Source organism: Sinocyclocheilus grahami, unplaced genomic scaffold, assembly GCF_001515645.1.
Source record: "Sinocyclocheilus grahami isolate Dianchi unplaced genomic scaffold, SAMN03320097.WGS_v1.1 scaffold106.1, whole genome shotgun sequence".
Lineage (NCBI taxonomy): Eukaryota > Metazoa > Chordata > Actinopteri > Cypriniformes > Cyprinidae > Sinocyclocheilus > Sinocyclocheilus grahami.
The window spans coordinates 2,411,328-2,430,394 of NW_015505285.1; the positions used below are offsets into that span (position 1 = coordinate 2,411,328).

General features: G+C 38.3%; 1 protein-coding gene across 1 annotated transcript; it reads left to right on the forward strand.

Moving 5' to 3' along the window:
- rgra (retinal G protein coupled receptor a) lies at positions 1-11,182 on the forward strand. Its single transcript, XM_016276828.1, has 7 exons — positions 1-426; positions 666-822; positions 3,081-3,202; positions 7,095-7,248; positions 7,590-7,707; positions 8,370-8,483; positions 10,130-11,182. Exons 1-7 carry the CDS (start codon positions 348-350, stop codon positions 10,271-10,273), a joined length of 888 nt encoding a protein of 295 aa, XP_016132314.1. The 5' UTR covers positions 1-347; the 3' UTR covers positions 10,274-11,182.
- The last annotated feature ends 7,885 nt before the right edge of the window (positions 11,183-19,067 follow it).

The following is a 19,067-nucleotide window of genomic DNA, read 5'->3' on the forward strand; positions in this document are numbered from 1 at the left end:
ACACGATGCGCTGGATTGGCACAGATTGGACTGGTTCTCATCCACCTCGGTCTTATCATCAGAGCGCTCAAGCGTCCGACACACAAAGGCTTGTTGTTTAACTGAATGAGCGCTTTACAGTCGCCCTGTGTAAATACGTATTAGGGGTCAATGGCAGGAGTTGTTATATTCATTAAGACATTCTTGTGCGGATTGAGGCAGAGGGAGAGGGCTTTACATAATTACGTTCATGCTTTTTCACGTGAAATGCTCCTTTAAAAGAAGGCTTCGATTGAACACCCCGAGGCACATCGCGCGCGCGAGCGGACTGTCGATCTGCATAGTTTGGTATCAGAATTGCGTTCAAAATGGTAACGTCGTATCCATTACCGGAGGGATTCTCCGAGTTTGATGTGTTCTCCCTGGGATCTTGTCTGCTCGTGGAGGGTAAGAGTCATGTTCAGGTTAAAAAAAGAAGATCGCGTGTATTAATTTGTGGATATGCATTGCCTCAATAGGATGCGCTTTATCCAGGAACGATAGCAAAACGGTTGTAAAACACATAGCGGTGATTTAACGGTATATCTGAAGACTGTCAATTAATGTATGTTACTGTTGTGTAACCGCGTTGTTTTGGGGGTCTCGAGAAGCTCTGAATGTTCACACGTTTTCTGTGTCTTCTGAAGGTCTCCTCGGGTTCTTCCTGAATGCTGTCACCGTTGTTGCTTTTCTTAAAATAAGAGAATTACGGACCCCAAGTAATTTTCTCGTGTTCAGTCTGGCCATGGCAGATATGGGTATTTCTATGAACGCCACAATTGCTGCCTTCTCCAGTTTTCTGAGGTGAGCACGCGCACGTTGGTGTTTTGATGATGTTGTTGACGGAGCCCCAAGAGGCGACGCTGCGTCACGGGTGTAGTGTGTAAATACAGCTGTGATGTAATGCTGCTTAAGAGGGGCCTTTTTTCATAATGAATGACTGAAGTGCAGCTGTTAAGTTAGAGGGATAGTTGGGGTTGCATGATATTTTTAACTGTCTGTGTGACGAAATGCGTCTTTTAATCACATCCCTGCCAAAGTACAGGTGCATCTCACTAAATTAGAATGTCGTGCAAAAGTTCATTTCAGTAATTCAACTCAAATTGTGAAACTCGTGTATTAAATAAATTCAATGCACACAGACTAAAGTAGTTTAAGTCTTTGGTTCTTTTAATTGTGCTGATTTTGGCTCACATTTCACAAAAACCCACCAATTCACTATCTCAATTAGAAATTAGAATACTTCATAAGACCAATAAAAAAATTTTTTTTAGTGAATTGTTGGCCTTCTGGAAAGTATGTTCATTTACTGTACATGTACTCAATACTTGGTTGGGCCTCCTTTTGCATAAATTACTGCATCAGTGCGGCGTGGAATGGAGACAATCAGCCTGTGGCACTGCTGAGGTGGTATGGAAGCCCAAGTTGCTTTGATAGCGGCCTTCAGGTCATCTGCATTGTTGGGTCTGGTGTCTCTCATCTTCCTCTTGACAATACCCCATAGATTCTCTATGGGGTTCAGGTCTGGTGAGTTTGCTGGCCAGTCAAGCACACCAACACCATGGTCATTTAACCAACTTTTGGTACCTTTGGCAGTGTGGGCAGGTGCCAAGTCCTGCTGGAAAATGAAATCAGCATCTCCATAAAGCTTGTCAGCAGAAGGAAGCATGAAGTGCTCTAAAATTTCCTGGTAGATGGCTGCGTTGACTGTGGACTTCAGAAAACACAGTGGACCAAAGTCCTCTTTTCAGATGAAAGTAAATTTTGCATTTCATTTGGAAATCAAGGTCCCAGCGTCAGGAGCAAGAGTGGAGAGGCACAGAAACCATGTTACTTGAAGTTCAGTGTGAAGTTTCCACAGTCAGTGATGATTTGGGCTGCCATGTCATCTGCTGGTGTTGGTCCACTGTGTTTTCTGAAGTCCACAGTCAACGCAGCCATCTACCAGGACATTTTAGAGCACCTGCCCACAGGGCACCTGCCCACACTGCCAAAAGCACCAAAAGCTGGTTCAATAACCATGGTGTTACTGTGCTTGATTGGCCTGCAAACTCGCCTGATCTGAATTGTCAAGAGGAAGATGAGAGACACCAGACCCAACAATGCAGATGACCCGAAGGCCACTATCAAAGCAACCTGGGCTTCCATTACACCTGAGCAGTGCCACAGGCTGATTGTCTCCATGCCACGCCGCACTGATGCAGTAATTAATGCAAAAGGAGGCCCAACCAAGTATCGAGTACATGTACAGTAAATAAACATACTTTCCAGAAGGCCAACAATTCACTAAAAATGTTTTTTTTTATTGGTCTTATGAAGTATTCTAATTTGTTGAGAAAGTGAATTGGTGGGTTTTTGTGAAATGTGAGCCAAAATCATCAAAATTAAAAGAACCAAAGACTTAAACTACTTCAGTCTGTGTGCATTGAATTTATTTAATACACAAGTTTCACAATTTGAGTTGAATTACTGAAATAAATGAACTTTTCCACGACATTCTAATTTATTGAGATGCACCTGTAAATAGCATAATCAAGCCTAAGGTGATTTTCTGGTTTTAGCTGGTCTCCCTGGTCTGGACAATCTGGTTTGTTGGCTGGTTTTAGAGAAGATTTGGGCATTTTCGTCTGCCCTTTCTGGCAACACCAGGTTGGCCAGGCTGGGAAACTATTATTTATTGATTGATTGATGATTGTAAGCAGGAATTCATTGTTGGAATATCCAGCATGGTAGTTGGTTTCCAACAGTTGGTCATTAGCTAGTGAAAAAAATCAGCTGTTTTTTTTGGAAAACTGTAGCCAGCTAATGAGCCGTTTGGGCCAGAAACCAGCTACCATGTTCCAAAACACCAATATGTTATATTTCAATTTTTACTGATACAAGCAAGGATGTGATCAAATATTCAAGATAGAGGAAACAAGTTAGAAAAATCTGTCATTGAGAAAAATACATAACACATGACTATTAATTTAAAACTATTAATACAGATAAACAACATAAGCTATTAACATCAACCAGCAAACTTTTATCTTTTTAAATACTTTATCTTCTTGAAACTCCAGATACTGGCCTTATGGATCAGACGGATGCCAAACCCATGGATTCCAGGGCTTTATGACTGCTCTTGCCAGCATCCATTTTATTGCAGCCGTTGCTTGGGACAGATACCACCAGTACTGCACAAGTGAGTAACAAAAGTAAAAGAATGAATGATATGCTTCTTACCACATCAGAAGGATATTTGACATGCTTTGTTCAAGTTCAGCCCACCCATGTTGCCAAGACCACCTGCTAAAGGCACTTATAGTGCACATAGGCTTCACCAAAGGCCATTCTTTTCAGAATCTCAGTGAATAGCCATTTTAAATGTGAACACAGATCATGCTAATATGTTATGGTGTGTAAATGTAAATAACAAAAACATACACAACCATTCAAAACACTAAAGATTTAAAAAAATAAATGAATACTTTTATTCAGCAAATATTTTTTGAGCACCATATCAGAATATTACACTAATATTAAAAATATAGGTTTTAAAAGTAGGAAGAGGCATTTGTAAATATTACATATAAGAACTACAAGAACGTCTCAGGTTACGTATGTAACCATGGTTCCCTGAGAAGGGAACGAGAAACTGCATCCTCTAGGGGTCACTATGGAGAACGCCTCCAGCGTGACCGGTGTCTGAAGCATACATGTAAACACACAAATGCTATTGGCCGTCGACAGTCTATGACGTCATAACCGGCACGACCACAGTATAAAAGGGCGCCAGGAGAACACGTCATCCGCTTCTTCGCCTGAAGCTTACGTCTGAAGCATGGCAAGGAGATTAGAGGACGCAGTGTCTCGTTCCCTTCTCAGGGAACCATGGTTACATATGTAACCTGAGACGTTCCCTTCTGAGGGGACTTCGAACTGCGTCCTCTAGGGGTCGCTATGGGGAACGGTATACCCATGCCACCATGCTGAGGGGAGTGCATGCCAATACTGAGACGAGCACTAAGTACCAACTCAACCAAATCAGAGGAGCTGCCCCTAGGACATTTCTGACGGCTGTTAGTGATATGACCCCCTACGGCCAAAAAAGACCCGAGCTGTGCCAAAAAACTTACCTGCAAGGGCTGGCTTATGAAAAACTTGAGCCCAGGGCAAAGCTCAAGGCTTGGAATAATAAAGAAAGGATTCCTTTAAGGGGATACAGCCAAGAACCAGGGCTGGCAAAAACCCATATCCTGGCTTCTAACACAGGGACTACTTCCCACTCTGAGAGTTTAAGATACCCAGGGGACTAGTAGCAACACCCTGTCTACAAAGTGTGTACACGGAGAGTGGGGCCAGAACCAACTCAGAGAAATGGGACGAGGTCAGCATTGCGCCACCCTTACCCAACAAGGGTTTTTAAAAAAGGTGCACAAAGACTAGCGTGCACACCTGCCATGAATATGGACTAGAAAAAGTGCCCAAAGAACTAGTGTGAGCACTTACCATAGATATGGATTTAGAAATACCGTTACTAAAGCCACAGCAACCATGCTCAGGAGGGAGCGGCGTGCTCATAGAAACCCCTCGGAAAAGAGGGAGCACTACCAAGCTCAACCATACAGGTATCAACAGAGATACAGCAGAAGATTGAAGCCCAGGAAATCCGGGGCCTAAATCCACTCAGAAAAAGGGGACGAAGTAGATCGCGACACCCTTACCATAAAGGATTTTAGAAAGGTGCGCAAAAGCATCATTGGTCCAGCCGGAGACTGTAATGCCGGTTGCATGGAGGTTCTTATCATGATTAGGGCAGGAAAGGGTTAACAGGGGAATTGGGGGAGGAAGACTAGGGTACATGTAAATACCCTAAGAGGGAGATCCGTCCTGGTCCGGACGAGAGTGTTGGGAACGCCTCGTCTGGATCACCTCCCTCAGGTCTTGCCTCTGACCCCTCGACTCGCGCCGCCTTCTAGACCTGCCTGCAGGCAGAGGCGGGGCATGAGTTGCGACACTAGCCTTCTGAACCTGTCTTTGGTCCTTAGACCAAGACGGGCCAAGACCCCTTTGCCCTGAAACCTGGGCCTTCGTGGGATGAAGGACTTAAAAGCAGCTGAATGCGCTCTCGCTTCCTTAAACTTCTCGACAACCTTCTCGACAAAAGTGACGAAAAGTTCAGAAGGAGAGACCAGTGCATCAAGGAGAATGCCCCTCTCTTTCGCCCAGATGTCAGCCAGGTTCACCCACAGATGTCTCTCCGTTACCACCATAGCCGCCATAGATTTGCCCATGGCAGTAGCGGTCTGTTTGGTGGCACGGAGAGTGAGATCCGTAGTGCGGCGCAGCTCAGACACTTCTTCAGGGGAAAGACCCTGACCTTTATCCAGGTCTTTCAGCAGGTCAGCCTGGTAGGCTTGCAAAATTGCCATGGTATGCAATGAAGCCTCTGCCTGACCTGCTGCTGCGTACACCCTGCCATTCAGACGAGATGTCATTTGAAGGGCTCTGGATGGCAAGGAGGGAGTCTTAAGAGAGGATGTCTCTTTCTATAGCCTCCTCAAGTCTTCTCGATCTCCACATGAAGATCAGGAAAAAATGGAAGACTCACCTGGGCTGGAGGGTTATGGTCAGAAAGATAGCGCTCATCGAGCCGACCGCGAGGCGCCACCTTCTTAGTCCGCTTCCACGGCAAGTCAAGGCTTGCCATGGCGCGTTCAATAACCTCAAGCAGCTCCTCATACGCAGGGCAGGAGGTTTGAGAGGACCCAGTCTCAACTTCCTCGTCCACCTCTGACATCTCCTGCTCTTCCTGGCCGGGAGCCAGCAGAGCACTAGCCACTGGATCGGATGACGTCAGAGAAATAACATCATCCTCCAGCAGCTCACTCTCGTCCATGAACGAGAAAGGGAAAGCCCCTTCTTTAATTCATCAGCCAGGTCCACCTGAGAACCCCATGAGCTCAGTTTCCTCCGTGCCTCAGCAGTGGCAGGTCCTGAGCCCTGAGGAACCGATGGCTGACCCTCTTTCCTCGAAAAAAGGGCCAAACGAGAGCGGAGCTTCCACATGGAAAAAAGCTCACAATGAACACTTGCCGCCTCCTCAAGGACGTGACGCGCGTGCTCTTCGCCAAACATATGACGCAAAGGTCGTGTGTGTCATTGGGTGTCAAAAATAACGCGGACACGGATCCACACATCTCCTAAACGCCTTGCTAGTGCTAGTGCTCACCATAATAGTAACAAACAGAAACAACGTTCTTACCAGTATGCACTTCAAACAAAGTCTCTGAAGACGAAGAAGAGAATGACGTGTTCTCCTGGCGCCCTTTTATAATGTGGTTGTGCCGTTGATGACGTCATAGACTGTCGCCGGCCAATAGCATTGGTGCGTTTACATGTATGCTTCAGACACCGGTCATGCTGGAGGTGTTCCCCATAGCATCCCCTAGAGGACGCAGTTCGAAGTTCCCTCGGAAGGGAACTACTCTTCTGTGAATAGTTCTTAAAATAACCATTTTGTTTTTGTTATATGAACATTTTTATAACCTTTTCTACTCTAAAGAACCTTTTTTATATGTTAAAGGTTCTTCATGGAACTACAGATGCTAGTAAAGAATCTTTGTTTTTAAGAGTGTAGAATGATTTAAGGATGTGAAGTCTGGATTATTGGCTGCTGAAAAATCAGCTTTGCTATCACAGGAATAAATTACATTTTTAAATATATTAAAATAAAAAAAACATTTATTTTAAATTTTAATATTTCAGAATATTAATTAAATTCAGCCTTGGTGAGTATAAGAGACTCAAAAACATTAAGAACGCTTGCATGACTCTCTCTTTCTTGAAGATGCTCAGTTCCTACTATGCCCTTCTAATTTTGGTTAATAAAATATACCTATTACTTATTTAAGCAATAAATACATTTAGTCTTTTTCTTTTGTTCTTATGCATATGTATGAACATGAATGTATAAAGATTGTAAACTAATAATTAGCTGTATGATACCAGTACCACTGTTGTATTTATTTAGTAAACTTCAATGTAGTAAACAGTATAACTTGTATTATTGTAGTAATACCTTGTGTTATTAGGGACAAAGCTGCAGTGGAGCAGTGCCATCACCCTGGTTATCTTCATCTGGCTCTTCACTGCCTTCTGGGCCGCCATGCCTCTGATTGGCTGGGGAGAGTATGACTACGAGCCCCTGAGGACCTGCTGCACACTGGACTACAGCAAGGGTGACAGGTAAGATGCACAGTTAATTACTACATTCATAATTCACGTCATTTTGTATGATTATAACATAAGACATTGCTCATCAGTGTCTGCTTCAGTCACATTTGAACTCATATATTCAAATGTGCGTTCTGACCCACATACTGCTGTGTGTGTGCACTTTGGATGGGTAAATGCAGAGCACTAATTCTGAGTATGGGTCACCATACTTGGCCACATGTCACGTCACTTTCACTTTCATAAAAAGCAATATTAGGGTCACGGAGAGGTCACATGACTCTCATTTCCTTGTAAATCTGTTAACTGTGAAATAAGACCTATAATGTAATTGTGTCTGTCATTTTACACAGGAACTATGTGTCTTACTTGATCCCCATGTCCATCTTCAATATGGGCATTCAGATGTTTGTTGTGATGTCTTCCTATCAGTCCATTGATAGGAAATTCAAGAAGACTGGCCAAGCCAAGGTAAAGTATCCTCTGTACCATATTAGAATTTGACATGTGAGACCAAAGGGTGCATGAAAAGAACAGAGTATACATTTCCCCTCACATTGCATAACACTGTTATTCACAGGGTTTGAGTAGGTCAAAGAAACTTTTTGCCTGGGAGCACAAAGGCATCTCTGCAACAGCTACTGAACTCTTCTCTAGGACAGAACTATTATGTAACACAAAAAAATTGCATGCACACCAAAACCAAAGTGATTGAAAAGGAAGAGGATTTCCTTACAGACAGTTAAGACAACCACAGAACAGGGTTATTATCCTTAACTGAAACTAAAACTATTAAAAATATTTTGTTAAATGGAATAAAGCTGAAATATAATAATAGCACAGAATCACTTTGTTTGTTTTGTTTTTCTCAGTAGTACACATAAAAGTACTACAGCCTGTAGTATGTAGGTCATTTTATTATGTCTTTGTTGAGCCTTCATGCCTAATTGAGCTTATGACATTTGTTCTAATTAACTCTTTGTGTGTGTGTGTGTGTGTGTGTGTGTCTGTCTGTTCGCTCATCAGAACAGTAGAATGTTTAATGGTGTATATGTTACATCAAAGTTAAATCTGCATCATGTGACTTAGAAATCCAACTAAGTCTAAATCTCCTGCTTGCTCTCTATGTGCAGTTCAACTGTGGCACTCCTCTGAAGACCATGTTGTTTTGCTGGGGCCCCTATGGTATCCTGGCTTACTATGCTGCTGTGGAGAACGCAACCCTTGTCTCTCCTAAACTGAGAATGGTAAGGAAATCATGTTTGAAGCACAGCAGACACCCACAGAAAGATAGTTAATCTAAACATGAATCATTTACCCACCTTTATGTCGTCTTGTAGAACACAAAAGAAGATACTGTAAAGTTTGTTTTTGTGTATACAATGAAAGTCAGTGGGTTCCAAAACAACATTGGAAATAAAAACCCTGATAGATTTATCAAATTTTCTTTTGTGTTCCACAGAAGAAAATAAAAAGTTATAAAGGTTACAGTAAACCTCAAATAAAAACATACTACCATTCAGTCACTCATTTTTTTTTATTTTTTTTTTAATGAAATTAATACATGACACATCCAATTCTTACACTGATTTTATATAAACAGTTAGGTCCATATATATTTGGACACTGACACAATTTTCATAATTTTGGCTCTATGCCACCAGAACAGAATTAAAAATAAAACAAGATGAAATTGAAGTGCAGACTTTAAGCTTTAATTCAAGGGGTTGAAAAAAATAAAACATAAAATGCTTAGAAATTACAACCATTTTTTATACACTGTCCCCCCATTTTCAGGGGCTCAAATGTAATTGGACAAATAAATATAATCATAAATAAAATGTTCATTTTTAATATTTTGTTGAGAATCCTTTGCAGGCAATGACTGCCTTAAGCCTGGAACTCATGGACATCACCAGAGACTGGGTTTCCTCCTTTGTGATGCTTTGCCAAGCCTTTACTGCAGCTGACAGTTGTTGTTTGTTTGTGGGTCTTTCTGCCTTTAGTTTCTCCTGATTTCAACCCGATTGAGCATGCATTTCACTTGCTGAACTCAGAATGTTCCTGCTATCTCTCTGATAGATTTGTTTTGTTTTTGAAGCCTAACAATTGTCTGTTTCACTTGCATGGAGAGCTCCTATTACATGATTCACAGCAGCAAATGGCACAATCAACTCCAGACCATTTACCTGCTTAATTGATGTAGAAATAATGGAGAAATAGCCCACGCCTGTCCATGAAAAAGCTTTTGAGTCAGCTGTCCAATTACTTATGGTCCGTTGTAATTCCTTAACCTTTCCTCCAATTTTGATGAGAATACCCTCAAATTAAAGCTCAGAGTGTGCACTTAAACCCAAATTCATGATACAACTGTAACTTGAATATGTTTTGGTCAGCAGCTAAAATAACAAAAATTGTGCCTGTGTCTAAATATATATGGACCCAACTGTGTGTATATATATATATATATATATATATATATATATATATATATATATATATATATATATATAAAAAAATCTTGTATTATATATATATATATATATATATATATATATATATTAAAGAATCTTGTATAACACAAAAATATTGAGCAGCACAACATGTTTTTTTTTCTTCTGTTACTTGAGCACCAATCAACATGAATGATTTCTGTGTGACACTGAAGACTGGAGTATTGACTGAAGAAAATTCAGCTTTGTCATTACACAAATACATTACATTTTAAAACAAATTCAAAGAGAAACTAGTTGTTTTAAATTTTACTGGATTTTTGATCAAATAAATTTGGAGACTGTAGTGTAAACAGTAACTGATGCATACAATTTCTGTTAAAACTATTTATGCAATAATGTGTGCATAAAATTAATCTGTTCTGAACATATTCTTACAGATTGCACCCATTTTGGCTAAGACATCACCTACATTCAACGTCTTTGTTTACTCCCTTGGAAATGAGAACTACAGAGGAGGAATCTGGCAGTTGCTCACTGGCCAAAAGATTGAGACTTCTGCTGTTGAGAACAAGACCAAATAAACTAAAAATTTGATAATTTAATGTCCTGGTAGTTTCTAACAGGTATGACACTTGCTTATTGGAATTGTGTGCTTATGTCATCCTTGCTGTATTTTTGTGGACTGTTTGTCGACATGAGTGTGGAGTCTGTGTTTGTGGTAGTTTGGTCTTTTATATTTAATATAGAAGATTTCAGCAAGTAATACAAATTCTAAACTGATATTTTGACAAAGCACATAAGCTGCTCCTAATGGAAATGTTACAGAACGGGGTCCAATTTCATCCGTATCATTGCAGAGAACATTTAAGAAGAGAATTTGTGGCCATAATTTAATAAGGGTTAAGCTGATTCCATATATGCAGTTCTGAAAGTAAACACAATCAAACATATATAACCTATATTTTGAGGTTGTGTGTGAACTTTCAAGATGTTTTACTGCACATAAGTGCCATTACACTGTACATTAAAACTGGCTTTTAAATGTCACAATTAGTGAAAATGTGGCTGCTACAAAAAAAAATAAACAACTTAATTTACTGCCAGCTTTAGGAGTGCAATACTTTTTTACCGTCTCTACATTATATTAATTTATTTGATGTTAACCAGAATGTACAATTTGGCACACCCAGGAAATAAAATGTACTTTATTTTGCACATAGGGAAATCATTTGCTATGAGATAAAGGTCTACATCAAGCTTATGAGACGGAATTAGGCAAGCAACATTTTGTAATCCCAGAAACAACGGTGCTTTTCATGAAAGCACATTCCCCAGGGCACAAGATTAGTCAAAAGGAAAAGATTATGCACGAGACTCACTGCGATTGGAAATGTTCAGACTGGTGGTCTCGTTTTCCCTCTGCAGATTCTGTCTCTGTTTTAACATGAATCATTCTGGCATCTGAAAAATAATAAATTAATCCCAAATCATTTTTATGTTGCTATTTTGTACACTGTAAGGAAAAAACATTTTGTCAGGTAACATACAAATGTGTTTCATGTTTTTAATTTAATTTTAGTTTCACTTTGTGCATAACAGAAATAGCATTACTACATACATAGATGGTAATGTTCAATAAAGAGGCTGAATATCACAAGCCAAAGTAGCATGTAATGCCAAGTAATTTTGCTAGAAATTGCATAAAATGTGCATATTTCCAGCTTTTTTTCAGAATTTAATTTTTATAACAGACTACAATGCATGCAAAGACAAACAGACAAAAGGTCACTCTTTTTACACATTTGTACTAAAAAACAAATACTCAATACTTATTTAACATCTTAATAAATACACAATAATATGCTGACATAATGAAGTGCAAAACAAGTTAACTACTGAGTTTTAGTTGATGATAGAAGTAGAACAAATAGAAGTAAACAGATAGAATACAGAGAAAATATATAAATGGAATTTTCAGAAATATCTGACAATATACAGTAGTATCAACTGTTAAACATAAGGATGCATATGAAAAATGTACTTTTCTGTGCCACAATGTTTGTGTATGTGACATGCTAATGAACAAATGATAGATATGTAGCCTGACAAATAATGTCTCTGCAGTGGTTCAAGTGTAACTGTAATGCTACAACCTAATTAGTCTTTAAAAGCTCTTGTGTCCACTTTAAGGTTGACTTCCTCAAGTGCACTTTCATTAACCTGAGAATGATGTTCAGTGGATGTCTTGTCAGCAACATCTGATATCTGTATATCTCAGCCAAGATGCACAACAGTGAAATAAACATTGGTGGCTACTTTATTATGTCTTAATAGGGTTCTTTGGACCACTGAACATTTTAGTGAACTGGAGAACTGCAAAGATGTTCATTCCCAAACTTCCCAAAAAGCAAATCTGACACTTCTCAGCATCTTTATGCATTTTTTTTTAATTCAATAATTGTTACATTTATACTTAAAAATAAGATGGTTTACATCTTCCTTCACTTTTTCTTAATTTGTATTTTATATATGGCCCCATTACTGTATTTTTCCCTTCTTTCTTTGAGGTCACAAATCACTGATGACATAAGAGATGGCTTTAGCTTCTGCATATATTGATATTTATATTACATTACTTACATACGACTGCTTATTTCTTTAATTTGAATGATCCTGCATTCAGAAATCCACACAATTCAGACTAAGAACAAACAAACTAAAAGCATACTTGACAAACGATTAATTTTGGCCACTTATTTGCATACCACTAAAAAGATATTGGTGCATGGAAAGAATGCTTATAAAAATAAAATAATATTTCTTCATTCAAGATGTCATCGGAAAAATGTGGCAAATTTGTGGAGGGCAGCCAAGTCACAAAACTCATTAGCAATTTTGAAACATACCACTGGTATTTACAGTGGTTTTACAGAGGTAAACCAATGCATAACTGGCATAAATATGGAATTTCTTTGTCCAAACTTTACTTGGAATATTTGTACCAAACAAAAAGGAAAGACTCTTCAAAATATCTTCTGTATATTAACACGAATGGCCCACAGCTTTGTGAAATCCAAGTGGATTTGCTTTGAGGTCCAAACAAGTGAAATATTAAATCACACATGTGATGTCACTATGAGATACAAACGGTTCTTTGATATGTAGTTCATAACATGTAACACATTGTACTGACATCGAGAGTGTCTGATCCGCTGCCTTGCAATCCAGAGTAATCAGTCACAAGCTTACGATCAGATGTCCAAAGGTTCAAGAGCAGAGTGAAAGGTCAAAATGGCTTCCAGAAGTCATGTACATTTTTTAGATTAAACAACATTTGAAGCAGATTACGCAATCATTACGCAGATGTAAATGGGAAGCAGTCTGTCATAACAACAGAACTGGCAGTTCATGCTGGCAGCGTTTTCACAACGAGCGATAGTCAACACAACACCAGTGGGAAAATTATGAAAGCGAGCTCCATTTAGCACATTTAGCACCAAACATATTGATATATTGGGGATTTGTGCTACTGTGTGTTCATAAACATTAAATAAATGTTTGAACAATTAGACATACAACAGTAAAAAAATAAACATTTTTGGTGGGGGGGTTTTAAGAAATTGTATTTTAAAGGATTATGGACATAGTGTAATCTGGATTACTGATGTGTGCGTCATTGCTCTTTAGAGAGCGCTGTGTTCTCAGTCATTTAAAGCGCTAAAGTCATATTAACTATATTGTGGAATGAAAAGGGATATATGCATATTGCCTACATGACTTTTGTAGTAATTTGATCTGACCTTAAAAAAAAAGACAGTAAAAACCTGAATATCAATAATTAATTATTCCACAAATAAACACTGTTAGTCGATTGTTTAAATACTACCTATATACTTTTGTAGTATTTGTTAATGTTTTGAATTAGCTTTTGTTTATATTTTCAGTTTTCCTTTTAATTTGCAATTTAGAAATTCTAAGTGATTTTGTCATTTTTATTATTGAATTGTTTCAGTTTTAAATGTAGCTTTAATTTAATTTTATTTCAGTTTTAGTATCTCAAATTAATATTTATTTCAACACTTCTAGGTTTCTTTTAGGTTTTTTGTTTTTCTTCATCCAATATTTATATTTTATTTTAGCTTTATTCAATTACCAAAAAATATTTTTAATAGTTTTAGTTAATAATAACACTGTCCATTCATTCTCAGCAGGGAGAAACATGTGAACGGAGGAAAAAAAAGAGATACGCAATCATTTCAGTTATATGCCCAACTTGATTCTTCAAGAAACAGCTAAAAACACATCTCTCTTCCATCTATACTTGACCCTCTAACACAAACACTCTCTATTCTATTTCTATTCTATCTACTTGATTTCTTTTTATTTATTAAAAAACTTGACCCTCTAACAGTTTCACTCTCTATTCTATTTCCATTATAACTACGTTTTCTTTTTATTTATTATAAAAAATGATCCTCTAAAACTAACACTCTCTATTCTATTTCTATTCTATCTACTTGTTTTCTTTTATAATATATATATATATAAAACAACTTAACCCACTAACACTAGCACTTTCTATTCTGTTTCTATTCTACCTACTTGTTTTCTTTTATTTATAATTAAAAAACTTGACCCTCTAACATAAGCACTCTCTATTCGATCTGCTTGTGTTCTTTTTATTTATTTAAAAATAAAATTTATCCTCTATCTCTATTCTTTTTCTATTATGTTTACTTGTTTTCTTTATTTGTTATTATTACAAAAGAAAACACCTTGCTATATGTACTGCATTAGACTAACTGGGACTAGTCACAGAACTAGCATAATATTGCTCTTTTGCTGGTTTGATTGCTTCTATTGCCTCATTTGTAAGTCGCTTTGGATAAAAGTGTCTGCTAATTGACTAAATGTAAATGTAAATATTAATATCAGTAATAACCAATTCAATGTAATGGTGTAATAAAATCAAATCTTAAGCTGCCAGCCAGACAAAAAAAATAGTATAATTGAGTTGAATTTATTTAATAAACTATTAATTTACATTGTAATAAGTGCTAAGTGAAACTGAGCTTTGATGCTGAGTCTTTGAGAAAATGTATTTTGTATTAAATATTAATAACTCGGTCACAATGACAAGTGGACAATGGGAACCACAGATTCCTCAAAGAAAAAGGAGTCTCAATTGATCTAAATTTTTATGTCACATACAATAGATCCCCGATCTGGTAACATGACTTTTAAATGTGAAACTGCCCATCCATGTTTTCGCCTGTTAATAAAGAGAAATAGAGAGCTGATGATGTGTAACGATTTCTTAGCTTGGGCTAATTTTACAAGTGACTAGCTTGGCTGCTGTCTGAGCCAGCCTCCATTAATGAAATTGTATTTTCTCAACAAGGTTAGCTTAATCCTTTTGTTTATGATTCACTCAGGCACATGGATTAAACATTTTAAATAATTTTTTTCCTGCATATTTCAATTTCACATGTCTACATGTGCAGCAGGTCTGTGATTTGTTAATTGGCATGACAAGAAAACACAGTTTGAGGTCAAACACTGTATTCTCATATTATACAGTACGTGCATGTAAACAGTAAAACAAACATACAGTAATCAGAGTACAAACACAAATTAATGATTTGTACAGTATGAAACAGTATGAACAAATTACCTCTTTCTACCGGATTCTGTTTCAGTATAGAAACAGATTAAAAGATCAACCACAAATGAAATTCGCTCAGAACGTGCCCACCAGATAAGTACAAATGTTGAACAAGACTCAAGAAGATGACTTTATGAGCTTGTAAAAATGTGTTTCTCCAGATTCAGTGACTCTTTAAAAAAAAAAAAATCAGAGAATATTGAATATCCTGTCAACAGAAGAATACAATCAGAGCAAATATCTAAAAGTGTCAAAACACAGAAATAAAACACAGCCTTCAGCTTATTACAGCTTTCAAAGCCAATAAAATGAGAGTTTAACCATGATTGCTTCAACTTAAACACCAACTTTTTACCACAGAAGATTACATGGTGAACTTGTTTTCCATGATTTCAGATCAAATCAGAATGGAGTTCAGGCTGGAATAGCACAAAAACTTTGATCCTTAGGGAACGAATCCAGTGAAGAAGAGGAGGGATTAGGGATATGACGTATGTGCTTCACGCCAAGCCAATGCAAGGAATTAAAACCATATTATTTCCAGTGAATGAATAGACTGCAAAGACAGGCTGTAGAGTGAGGGATTAAAAAGAGAGCAAGAGGAAGACAGAAAGAACACATGAAAACAACAGCTCCCAGGAGGGAAACAGACCATTTGAATGCATATTATGTAGAGCACCACATGCCCTGAATAAATGCGCAACATCATGTGATGCAAAGGTTCATTATTATTCATTTTCTTTTTTGTGTGGGTTTGTTTATGCTTAATTTTATAAATTTTATCATAGTGGAATTATGCCACTTTGTCTATAGAATAAAATCCAACATTTATATAGCTTTAAAAAAAATCAGGTACATCAGAAGGAGTGTTTGCAGACTGTGTTAAAAAAATTTTAATGGGATATATATATATATATATTTATCAGGGGCATTCCCTCCGAGGAGGCAAGGGAGGCAGTGTCTCCTCAAAAAATTGGATGACAAAATAATCGATATTACAAACATAAATTGCAAATATTACTAAATATGGCATTCTTCTTCTTCATCCTAGTGTGTATCCAGCGTTGGTGCAGGGTCCACTTGTTTGCATGCCTTTTGCCACTTAGCTTTTCCAGGGCATCATCAGGGGTGATATTGACTGAGTGCATGTCCTCCACCAGACGATCGAGCCACCGCTTCTTTGGCCGACCACGCGGTCATCGTCCAGGTGGTGATAGGTTGTTGGCTGTTTTTGCCACTGTATCATCGCCGCTTCTGATGATGTGGCCATACCAGCGGAATCAGGTTTCACGCATCTTGTCGACTATGGGTGCCATGGCCACGCACCTTTGGACATCTTCATTCCTGACATGGTCGACTTGCGTGAGGCCGAGATACCAACGGAGCATCTTCATCTCCATACCATGGAGGATCTGCTCGTGCTTAGTGGTGGCTGGCCAACACTCGGAACCATATAGCGCGACTGGGCATATTATGGTTTTGTAGATCTTGCCCTTGAGTTTTATGGGCATTTGGCGGTCACAGAGGACGCCTGTACCTTGTCGCCATTTGAGCCACGCCACGTTGACACATGCACGGGCATCAGAGAGGGAGTCACCATCACTCCCAATAAGCAAACCGAGATATTTAAATTTGGTAACCTTGCTCAGTGGCTGCCCTGTAACTCTAATTGGCCCGTCAATCTGGGGCCCGCACTCCATGTACTCAGTCTTCTTGATGTAGAGGCGCAATCCGTGCATGTACAGCACCTGAATATCCGCTGTGGACGTGTCCATGCAAAGGATGAACTGAAGCGGGGAGAGGGCATATCCCTGGTGCACGCCGACGGTGATCGGGAATGGTTTGGACAGGCCGGAGGGGCACTGGACAACGCTAGTGGTGTTGGCATAGAGGAGCTGGATCCACCTTACATACTCTTCAAGAGCACCGTGCGAGTGGAGAGAATGCCAGATGAGGTCCCGGGGCACGCGATCAAATGTCTTCTTGAGATCGAGGAAGGCCATGTGAACTGGCTGGTTCTTCTCTCTGTGCCTCTCTAGCAACAGCCTGATGGGCATTGATTGCATCAGTAGTCCCACGTTACACGGATACGCTGTTTCCATTCAGATCAAATCACAACAACGTAGGAAACAGATCCGGTGTGACGCAGCTGACACAGAACAGCATACGTTGATTATGTCCAGCGGATATTCTCCAAAATGGCACCAGGGTGATGCGGAGGAGATGAATTGTTGAATAAAGTCGTTTTTTTTTTTTATTATAGCTATTCTCATAGCTTTGTATAATTGCGGTTGAACCACTGATGTCACATGGATTATTTTACAGATCTCCTTGCTACGTTTCTGGACTTGGGAACATTTCAGTTGCATTGCTGTCTATGCAGGGTCAGACAGCTCTCAGATTCCATCAAAAATATCTTAAATTGTGTTCCGAAAATGAACAAAAGTCTTCAGGGTTTGAAATGACATGAGTGATTAATGACAGAATTTTCTTTTTTGGGTGAACTATCCCTTTAAGGGTGGCAAGTCAGATGTAGATGTAGATTACTAAATATGGCATTAAAAGTATAAAAGTCACTCGTTTTTATAAAGTAACACTGTCCAACAGCGACACCCGCAGGTAAGGTTACAGCGGAGGCTTGCCTCCCTTCAGTCCACAGACTTACAACTGAAACCCCTTAGCGTGCTGTGACTTTTCTGAATTGTAATTGAGAATGAATGGGGGAAAGTCACATGAGAGGAGGCAATGTCTCCATCGTGCTATAATTGGATGTGATTGGTTCATGCGATAAATCCCGCCTCTTGTTTTCGTGCAAACTCTCAGCCTGAATGAAGAAAATGATAGCCTTATTGACTAATTATAAAGGAAGTAAACAACTCCCCTACTTAGATACCACTACTTTGTGTCACGTCAAAATAAAACTTGAAATGGTCTGAAAACGTGATGACTGCGTCAGTTTTTAGTGAGCATTCAGCGTGATGAAATGTAAATATATATCTTCGTGTCTGTGGCAGTGTTTACAGAGCTTTTATGACGATGACCCAAAATAAGTTGACTATTAAAAAGAACAGTTGAACATCAGTTCACAAATAAAACAAATATTGGTAACATTTTACAATAAGGTGTAATTTAATGTGTTAACTAACATGAACAAACAATGAGCATTTATTACAGTATTTATTCATCTATGTTTACATTAGTTAATACAAATACTGCTGTTCATTGTTAGTTCATGTTAGTTCACAGTGCATAAACTAATGTTAACAAACACAACTTTTGATTTTAATAAGGCATTAGTAAATGTTGAAATTGAAATAATAAATAAAGATTATTAAATGCTGTAGAAGTAGGCTATTGTTTATTCTTAGTTCATGTTCATGTAACTAAAGTAGTTAACTAATGTTAACTAATGAAATATTATTTTAAATTGTTTCTAAAATATTGTTCAAATTGTTACTGCCTTTAGTTATTATTTTGGAATAAATATAAAAATGCATAAAAACACTATGAAATTTATAATTAGTATTAAAAATATTAAATAAAAAAATAATATTAATAAAATACAAAATATAATTATAGTTGTTATGAAGGTGTGTGTGTGTGTGTGTGTGTGTGTGTGTGTGTGTGTGTGTGTGTGTGTGTGTGTGTGTGTGTGTGTGTGTGTGTGTGTGTGTACATCTCTTTTTTTTTAAAAACACCCCCGACACCAA